Source organism: Martes martes, assembly GCF_963455335.1.
Source record: "Martes martes genome assembly, chromosome: 17".
In the NCBI taxonomy this organism is placed as follows: domain Eukaryota; kingdom Metazoa; phylum Chordata; class Mammalia; order Carnivora; family Mustelidae; genus Martes; species Martes martes.
The window spans coordinates 505867-516028 of record NC_137905.1 but is presented as its reverse complement, the minus strand read 5'-3'; the positions used below and the strand labels follow the sequence as shown (position 1 = coordinate 516028).

The window sequence follows — 10162 nt, the reverse complement described above, 5'->3', positions numbered from 1 at the left end:
AGAGCCCGGTGGGAGGAGCTGCCTGGCGTGGGTGGGGCCCAGGGCCTGTTCTTCGGGCCCCTTGTTTCACGTGTAGTCCAAAGGACTGGGGTTTTGGCCTCACTCTTGGCCTTCTCCTCACAGGCCTTATCTCTGGGCTCCGGGTCCAGAGCTTCCTGGGACCCTGCCTGGGTAGGGGAGATTTGCCGGAGTGCACCTTGGGCCTTTCCAGGTCTGGGCCTGGGGTAGGGGGTGAGGGGCAGGATCTTCACTTCCTAAAGCCTAGAAATCCAGGGCGCTTGTCCCTGAGACATGGCCCAAATAAGCAGCACAGAGGAGCCCCCAGTGGCTTCGGCCGGAGACCAGAGCAGAAGTTCTGCTCCTTGAGCTGCCGGCCCCGCCCCCGCCCCGCAGAACTCACTCCTGAGCTCTGGGGTCACCTGGAAAAGAGAAGAGGCTATGCTTGGGCCTTAGGAAGAGGTGAGATTTTAATCAGATCTTTTGTAAATAAGCTCTGTGGAAGGAAGCCGTAGCAGGAAGGCTGGGGACTGGGGAGCACGATCTTGGAGCGGGGGGCATGCAGCTGCCCTTACGGGATTTGATTTTAAGGGGACTTACGGGTGATGCCTGGTAAAAGTCCCTTGAGTTGGTGCTCATGGTGTAGAGGGTGCAGGCAAAGTCCCTCGGCATTTCTGAGGCCGGTTTTCTCAGCGGGGAACTTGTCTTTACTGTGCCAAACGGGCCTAGGGCACGCCCAGGGCCACAGCAGAACAGGTTTCCCTTCCCTAGAAATGTGTGAGTGCGGAATGGGTCAGGGCAGGTTGGCCTGGGCACCAAAAGCAAACTCACACGTTTATTTGAAACCTTCTTGGACTTGCTGTCAGACCAGAGCCTCTCCAGTCCCTTAGGTCATAGAAAGCGGCATTGGAGCAGCTGAGCCCGGTGCCCTTGAAGTTGGGGGCCGTGCTGGGGGTCCCGCATGTTCCAAGCCCCCCTCGGGCTGTGCCACCCCAGGCCAGGACGCTAGCCAGGGGCACAGATCTGGGGCTGTGCATGCCTCTGTGTGCGTTTTTGGTAGGCTGTGGGGATGTGTCCCTGCCAAGGGCAGACCCCGCATGCCTACTCCCCCGACCCTCAGTCTGAGGTGCTCGTGCCACATTCGGTGTGGGGATAGTGGGCCCGGCTGTCACACAGGAACTAAGACGAGCAGGGTCTTAGGGTCTGGGGAGGAGGCCCCGGTGCCAACGATGCACCCTGGGTGGCAAGAAGAGGATGGGATTGAAAGGAAGGTGGTGGTGTTCAGGACAGACTGCCCTACCCACATTCTTGGCTGGATAGCAGAGTATCCCACGGGCCAGAGCATGGTGTGCCCATTCCTAGACCGGAACCCTGAGACCCTGGGGGTTTTGCAGAGAAGCTCTCTCTGGCGTAGGTCCCCCTCACCCCGCACCCACTCGGGAGTCTTCTGGCAGATGAGAGCACCAGTCCTGTGGACAGAAGTTTCCAAGAGGCCTAGGCCACTCCCACCTCCTCAGGTCCGTTGTCCCTGATCCAGGGACTGGGAGGGAGCGGGACATAAGGCCACTGGGCTGTGCTTGTGCTGGAGCACCCCAAGAACCTGGCCCAGAGCCACATGGGGTGGGCAGAGTGTCCGAGGGGCGGAACTGTCCAGATGGGCGCTGCCTTGGCCCCAGGGCCAGCTGGCCTAGTCCTCCTTGGGCCTCTCCACGGTAAGAAATGTGTCCGCGATCGCTGGCCGGCGCTCCGGGTCACCAAGTGGCTGCTTCTCTCGGTTCTGCTCGGCCCTGGTTCGTGTCCAGGAGGGGGAGCGCAGACAGCCGGCCCTGGGCAGCGGGTGCAGGCCTGATGGGAACACGGGGGTCAGGTCGCTCCTGCAGCGACAGGGCTGGGCATGTATGCGCCTGGCCACACGCTGGGATCCCCTGAGTGCTCAGAAAACACGGGTGCCAGGCCACCGACAGTGTGGACTTGTGGGTCTGGGTGCAGCCTGGGCAAAGGCTTTTTTGATGCTCAAGGAGGGTCCCTGTGCAGCTGAGACCCCACCCTGGGTGTGAGCCTGGCCCTAGCAGCTAGCTGCCCCATCGCCCTCCCAGGGTGCAGGCTCTCTAGGGGTGGGATTTGAGCACCCCCTTTCCACCCCCCCCAAACAGAGGGAGAGAAGGTCGCTGGGTCCCCACACCCACTGGTCGTCTTGCAGTTTCCGGGGCCCTTGAGGTCTGGGACGAAGGGCAACATTTCCTTGGGAACCAAAGGGGAGATGCGGCCTGAGCTGTGGGGCCCGAAGGGATGAAGGCCACCCTACTTTGCTTTGTCTAACTCGTGGTTAAATTCACATGTAGTAAATTTTGCTTTTGACGGGACTATGACTTGGGCCTTTTGGCATTTGGAAAGGAAAATTGAGGAAGGCAGGAGGAAAATTCCTTCAAGTTTGGCAAATAGACACGTAAAATGCAAAAATACTGAATGAGATGGTGCAGTGGCAAGCACCAATTCTGACACAGCTGTGAAAGTTACTTCCAAAAACGGGGGTTGTGGAGAGCCGTGTTCCATGGGCTTGGGCCCCAGGACTGCCCCACATCGCTCACCACGCCCCAACGCCAGCCCACCTGCTGGCGACTCCCCAGCCAGGCTTTCGTCGTCTGAGTCAGCAAAGACCTCGGCCAGCTCCTGGTCGGACATGTCAGTCAACTCGGTGAGGTCGAGGAGGTCAAAATGCACCTCCAGGGAGGAGACGCTGCTCAGGGGCTCTGCAGGGCAGGGGAAGGGGGTGCTCGTCACAGGCACAGTCTGTCCACCCAGGGACCAGCCCCCCCCCCCCCCGCCCCGGCCGAAGGGGCCTGGGGAAGAACCAGAGCTCTGGGTGAAGCCCCACAGGGTCGGGCTAAGATGGGGCAGACCCAGACACCCGTCTGCTCTCCGCACTCCAGACTAAATGCCTTCTGGGGGCCCCCATTTTGCAGATAGTGTAGCCAAGGCCCACAGGGCCCGAGCTGTAAGAGCTCAGCCGCAGCAGCCCCCTCCCCACCCACACAGCTCGGGGCATGTCTGCATAGGATGTGGACCCTGACGCCCATTTCCCAGGGGGCTCATGGTCCCTGCGGAGCACACGCTGGGCAGGTTGCTGTACTTACGCCTCCTCTCTGTGACCTGCAGGAGCCCCGGGGCTGGTATTGGGATGCCCACCTCCTCCTCAGCTGTGGGTGAGTGGCAGCTGTCCCCTGTCCCGTGGGCCAGGGTGCCCAGGGATGCCTGTGGTGCCTCCACGTCCTTAACTATTTCTGCAACAAAGACAGACTGTGTTACCTGGGAGGACAGAGGCTGGAGGGGAAGACGCGAGTCCTTGGCTCTCCGAATCCTCCTTGGAGGCTCTGGGCAGTGACCGGGGTTGCCTGGGGTAGTCTGGGGCTAGAATCCCAGACAAGGACCACTGGGTGTAATGAGCAAGAGGGTGTCCAACACTGTCATCTGTCTCTACTTTTAGTGGTCGCTTTGGCATTTCCTTGCCGTTTGGGTCTCTTTGGTCCAGAATGGACCCTGCTTGCCTCTCTGTCCTCTGTGGATGGACTTCTTATAAAAACCCATGTTCTGTTTGAATGCACAATGACTTATTTTCATAGTAAAAGAGACTGGAGAATATTCCTCTAGGTTTTTTCTTTTTCTTTCTTTCTTTTTTTAAAAAATATTTTATTTATTTGACAGAGCGGGATCATAAGTAGGCAGAGAGGCAGGCAGAGAGAGGGGGAAGCAGGCTCCCCACTGAGCAGAGAGCCCGATGCGGGCTTGATCCCAGTACCACAAGATCATGACCCAAGCCGAAGGCAGAGGCTTAACCCACTGAGCCACCCAGGAGCCCCTCCTCTAGGTTTCTTCTATGTAATTTTTTGGGAAAAATGTAATTGCTCATTTATTAAATATTTGACGATTTTTTTTTTTTTTTTAGTTGACAGGAGTAGGCCCTGTGGGCAATCTGCTTGGAAGACACTGGTGCTCAGGCCAACCCATTGACCTCTTAGCTCACATCCCCCCATCCATATTTCCTATCAGTTCCTCCAGAGTGTTCCAGAGCCCAACCCCATCTCCCCCTCCTGCTGCCTCACCTCATCACTCCCCGAACTCAGCCAGAGAACCTGTCAGGCATGTCCCCAGAGGCAGCTGGATCCCGTGGCTCCCCCACGTCCCCGTTGTGGCCCCATAAAGAGTGAACCAGTGCTCTGTGATGCACCAGGATCCATGGCAGTCTTGTCTACGGGAGCCCAACGGGGCCCCCAGTGCCAACAGCTGCTGGCCAGAGGTGGGCCTTCCAAAAGCTCAGCAGGGCAGTCAGCGGCCAGGATGCCCAGGTCCTTTGTCCAGAGGGTCTCCAGCTCAGTAGGGAGATAAGCCATTGTTCACAGCCACAGAGGTGGCTGGGCATCGGCTGGCCTCCTGTACGAGGGCACCACCCTCTGGAGGAAGATGGGGCTGGGGACCCGCCCATGCTATCCGCATCACAGGGGTTTGGGGCTGGCCAGGCTGGACGTGGCTCATGGGATCTGGTTTCCACCTCTCTGATGCATTTGGAACGTGACTTCTCAGTATCATGGGAGGGTAGAGTTACACCCACCAGTGTCCTGGCCCGCTCAGCCCAGCAAGGACACCTTGACACCCAGAGGGCACGAGAGAGGTCAGACTCTGCTCTGAGCTGGGGTAAGCAGGGGCCCCTGCCTTGAACCTCTGACCAGCCATCTCTGTCGAGAGTCCTTGAGGAGCCTTTACTCTGTGGGAACCTGCTTTGTTTCCTGAGTGGGGGAGTACAGCACCTGGGCCCTCTGAGCATGTATGATGGGCTCACATCACGCTGGCCTGTGCTGTCCTGATTCTGAGACGCTTCCAAGCCCATGGGCCGCGGTGACAGGTGAGGCAGGGGGAAAGGGCAGGGTATACACATCCACAGAAGCCATCAGGACTCTGCTGCTCTGCGTGTGCTGGGAGAAGCTGAGTAGGACATCTACCTCCATTTTTGTGAGCTGCAGGCTAGGTGGGAAGGATGATGTCTATAGGTGGTGAGACAGGGTGAGGGGCAAGCACTACTGTGGATGGTGGGCTTCAGGATCTTGGGGGCCTCACCAGCCGTACTAACTGTAAGAAGCACATTTTGACAAATGTCAACATCCCTGAACCAGCCAAGCATCTACGGTCAATGGCATCATGGGTGATGGATAACCCAAACATGGCCTGTCCACACGAGGGGTGTTACTCAGCCGTAAAAAAGAGAAGAAAGCACAGACACAGGCTACAACACGGCTGAATCTTGGAAACATCATGGTAAATGCAAGAAGCCAGTCACAAAAGGCCATGTGTTACGATAACATATGAAATGTCCAGGACAGCAAAAGCACAGAGTAGAGGAGTCGATTAGAAAAGATATAGACAGTAGATAGATGGCGGTCTCTAGGAGCTGGGCTGTGTGTGGGATGGGGGTGATGACTTGGCTATGGGGCTGCTTTTCCGGTTGATGAAAATATCCTCACAGGTGATGGTGGTGGTGGCGGCACAGTTTTGGAAATATATTAAAGGTGCTGAACTGTATGCTGTAAGAGAGTGAATTTTAGGACAGAAGAAATCCTCGGTGGAGACAAAGGTTGATTTTGGATGGAATTGAAGGGCAAATCCAGGAGGACCTGAGACATCAACTCACTTTTCTTGTGTACCTACTATGCGCCAGGCACCAGGCTCAGAGGCTGGGAATGGGTAAACGAAGTGTGACCTCTAGGACCTAGGCTTGGTCCTGACACAGTAGGTGCATCATAAATGTTTTTCAAATGAACGAGGCCAAGACCCCACCCCGTAGTTTCTAAGTGGCTGTGCTAGGAATCACCTGTCCATAGATGAGACCCACAGCTCTTCCTGGGGTATGAAGCAGGAGTGATCACAGAGGCAGGCAAGGGTGGGGGCACCTGGGGCCAGGGTGTGGGGTAGCAACACCGAGATTCCCTGCTCGGTACAGCCCCTATAAAGCCCCTGCAGGGACCACTGCTGCCCTGACCTGTGCAGGCCGCAAAGCAGCACCCCATGGGGACCGCAGCTGGTTTACCATGTTCTGCCCCGGCACCGATGGCTCATGTGAGTGGGTATGACAGGGTTACCTTGCACTAGGCCGCTGACCTATTTTCCAGCACATTTGTGTGAGAACTTGGCCCAAATCTTAAGTTCCCTGCTGTGTGCCCTGGGCCTTGCCCTAAGCATCGAGGAGGTTCTCTGCATGAACAGATGAACAAATTAATGAAGTGAATAAATGATTACAACAAGATGGCAGTGGGGAGGCAGAGAGGGTCACAGACACGGGTACCTGTCCCCCATTTCCCTCACCCCTCGTCCATGGACGTCCAGGATGCTGGGTGGGCCCTGCCAAGGTGCAGCCTCCTGAGTGGGGGGCCATGGCCTTGCTTTCCTTGTGGCTGTCCGGACAGACGTGGAGTTGGGTGGGTCTACAACCTTGGTTTACCACAGGCCCCAGATGGGGTCCTTCAAGAAGCACAGTGCCTCCCTTCTCATCTCCATGTCTGCACACATTGATATTAAGAAATTATTGGTACTTCGTTTAGGTGCAAAAATGGGATTTTCATTATGTTCTATGAAAACCTTATCTTTTGGAGATATTTCAGAAATACTTAGAGATGAGATAATACATTGAGCCTGGCTATAAACCACTACTGAAGGGAGGCGGGGACTGGTCTGGTTGAACAGGGTGGCAGGTGACACATGGAGCTTTGCCACATTGTTCTACTTTTTTGTGTGTTCTACATACTCCAAAACAAAGTTGTCACAAGTCATTGACCTGAGAGAATGCCAGTCACAGCCGTCCATCCAAGATCTTGTGAGCTCCCCTGGCATGGGGATTGCCAGGCCACTGTGTAGGCAGGAAATGGCTGCACAGAGTATGAGGCCTCTCGGTGTGCCCCCCCTCCCTGCCACCCCACCCCGACTCCTGGACAGAGCAGGCCCCTGTGAATACAGGTCCGTGCGTGGAATGAGTGAGAGTCAGAAACTGGAGGGTCACGAAGCCCCTCTTCCCTAACCCTCTTCCCTAACCCCCTTCCCTAACCCTCTTCCCTAACCCACTTCCCTAACCCTTCCCTCCCTATCTCACTCAGGGCTCCCACCGCGCTGCGGGGGAAAGTGAGTCTGTCCCCCACCGACAGAAGTGAATACGGAAACTGAGGACGGGGCTGATTTGCTCAGCTCTGTGCTCCCCAGCCTTTGCCCTCCAAACGTTTCCCATCACATCCCCGCATAGCTGCCACTGGGAAGTCCTGGGGTCCTAGGACTGTCAATGACAAGAAAAAGCTAGATCCCTTGAACAAGTGACAAAACAAAGAAAACCCACACCCACCAGCTCGGGTGTGTCTGGTGGTGTTTGCCGGGTGGGTGACAAGGGCCCTCAGCTGTCTGGACTGCACCTGCCCAGCTCAGGCTGCAGACAGCAGTGGGTGGGCCCACTGCTTGAGGACACCCCCCCGGGGGCCATCCCTTTGGGCTCCAGATGAGCTCGCCAACGTGGCTGGGGTCCCTCCGCAGGTCCCTGTGTGGTCAAGAGAGGCTCCCTGGGGTGGGACCTCCGGGAAACCCATGATGCATCTGGGGCCTAGCCAGGCCGGTGGACGCGCTGATGGCGCCGGAACACGCTTCCGGGAAAGGACTCTTGAGGTGGGGGTTCCTAGAGTTTTCCTGCCGTTACCAGCTGCTGCCCTGCCAGAGTCAGACTCCAAAGAGGGAGACCTAGGTCGAATCTCAGGCGTCAGAGTCACCGAGAGCCAACAGGGGCCTCGAGGAGGCCCCTCTCTGTGCACACCTGCGCTCCCAGCTGTGGGCGCCTCTGGGCCTCGCCCAGGCCGACAACCCCTGCAAGCGTGGGGCAGGCTCCCCCCAGGCCATGCCGGGTGCAACGCCCCCGTTTCCCCAGACCCGGTCCCGGCGCGGCGCCCTGCATGGTCCCGCCGGCGGCGGCGTCCCTGCCCTAGCCCTAGGCGGAGAGCTGCTGGAGCGAACAAAGCAGATGAGCGGCGCCGGAGGGCAGCGTCCACCCGCAGGCCTCGCGGAGCTGGACCCCAAACTACGGCCCAGACACGCCCCATGCCCAGACCCCCGCCCCGGAACCCCGGCTCTGCTGGCTTGGGGTTCAGCACGAAACTCCGGACCGACCGCCCAGGAGCGCGCCTGGCGGCTGTCGGGACTGAAAGCGCAGAGGACAAGGGGGCGGGGACGCGATGTGTGCGCCCCCCGCCTAAAGCGGGGGCCGTTCCCGGGAGGTACCCCCGGCCCGGCTCCCCCCGCGTCACGCCGGGCTTCCTCCGGCTCCGGCCAGGCTCAGCTCGGAGCTAGCGGTGCATCGTGCGCGGCCCCCGGGAGCGGCCGGTGAGTGGGCCGGGGGCTGGCGGCGGGGGGAAGGGGCTGCGCGGCTGGCTGCGGGGAAGGCGCAGCTCGGGGACTCCTGGGGACTTGGGGCCGCACTCACCTCCCGGGCCGGCGCCCTCCGGGGGCTCCATGCGGCCGGCGGGGTCTGGGAGGGGCGCGGGCGGCGGCGGCGTCACCCAGCCCGGGCGCCCCTGCAGCTGCGGCGGCGACTCGGCCCCAGCTCCCGGCGCAGCGCATCGGGGCAGCAGCCGGGGGGCCGCGGCGGCAGGGAGGAGCCCGCGGGGCGGGGCGCGCAGCTGCTCCGGGGCCCGGGTTCCCCCAGCATCCTCCCCCCGGAGCCCCGCAGCACAGGTGCGGCCCCGCCCCGCCCCGCGCGCGCCCCCTGCCGGCCCAGGCCCCGCGGACCACCTCTCCGGCCGACCTCCGGGGCTGCGCACCCCCCGGCATCCGGCGGCGGCCTCCCATCCCCGGCACGGCCCTGGCGCCCTCCGCGCCCCCAGCGCGCTCACTCCTCCCGCAGCCGCGCCAACTTCCGTCCATTTGTTCACCCCCAGATATTTGTGGGGTGCTAGCGACGTGCCGGCGCCTCGTGGGCGGGTGGAGAGGAGGCACCGAGGAGCAGCGAAGGCGGCGCCCCACACCCTTGTCCGCTAAGCAAAGAATGGCCGATTGTGATGAACACCGCCACGAACACTGCGGTGGGGCTGGGCGAGAGTTTAATGAGGCGGCGGGAGGGGGCCGTAGGTGCAAGATGGGAGCGGGCAGGGAGCGCGCCCCGGGAGGGAAGGCAAGGGTCCGGGCGCGCTGAGAACGACACAGGAGCCTCTGGAATGGGACCCTGTGCCAAGCTCTTTGCGCACAGTATCTCAGTTATTCCCCCAGAGACCCTAAGAAGACCGTGTCCTGGTTTTCCAGGTGAAGAAATGAGTACGGAGAGGTTAGGTGAGCTGACCAAGGTTGTACAGCCAGGCACTGGAATCCAAAGGGTCTGGATCCAAGCCCAAAGACGGCACTTTTATAAAACCAAACCAAACCAAAGAAAACCAGGGAGCAAGAGTTTGTTCCCAGCTGGGAGTGAAAAAGGCCCCCAGAGGAGGGAGGTGGGTATGAACTTGGTGTTTGCATGAAGGCAGCCTCTCAGAGGCAGGCGTCCATACAGCCTCAGCCGACCAAGGCCCTCAGTGCCCACGCAGAACCCACAGCCTTTGAGACTGTCAGGCTGATAGTCCCCCGCCTTTTCTGCCTCCCTGCGACCCCAAAGCTGCAGAGAATGGCCTCTCGAGCAAGAACCTGAGTTACAGGGTGGGTGGTGGGGACATGAGCAAGCCAAGGAGTGCCCTGGGGAGTTGGGACAGTGGGTGGACAGTGACTGTTCAGAGTCAGCTGGGGGTGGCAGACTGTAGTTCTCCAAACGGTCAGATCGGTATTTTTTTTTTTTTAAGATTTTATTTATTTGACAGACAGAGATCACAAGTAGGCAGAGAGACAGGCAGAGAGAGAAGGGGAAGCAGGCTCCCCGCGGAGCAGAGAGCCCGATGTGGGGCTTGATCCCAGGACCCTGAGATCATGACCTGAGCCAAAGGCGGAGGCTTTAACCCACTGAGCCACCCAGACGCCCCTGGATCTGTATTTCTGATTCCACTTCCAGAACCTTCCACTCCCATTAAGGCATTCCCCCATCTATAAAACGTGGGTGAGGCTTGAGGTGGCTCTGACCATAGAGTGTGGCAGAAATGATGCCATGTGACTTCCGAAGCTGGGTCGTAAG

The 10162-nt window shown here is 59.3% G+C and overlaps 1 protein-coding gene across 1 annotated transcript; it reads right to left on the bottom strand.

Annotated features, from left to right (window-relative positions):
* Positions 1–444: 444 nt before the first annotated feature.
* On the bottom strand, positions 445–8631 carry DBNDD1 (dysbindin domain containing 1). The gene is made up of 4 exons (XM_080828801.1): positions 8495–8631; positions 3132–3278; positions 2607–2747; positions 445–1842 (listed from the first exon to the last, which is right to left on the bottom strand). Exons 1-4 carry the CDS (start codon positions 8523–8525, stop codon positions 1685–1687), a joined length of 477 nt encoding a protein of 158 aa, XP_080684927.1. The 5' UTR covers positions 8526–8631; the 3' UTR covers positions 445–1684.
* Positions 8632–10162: the final 1531 nt, after the last annotated feature.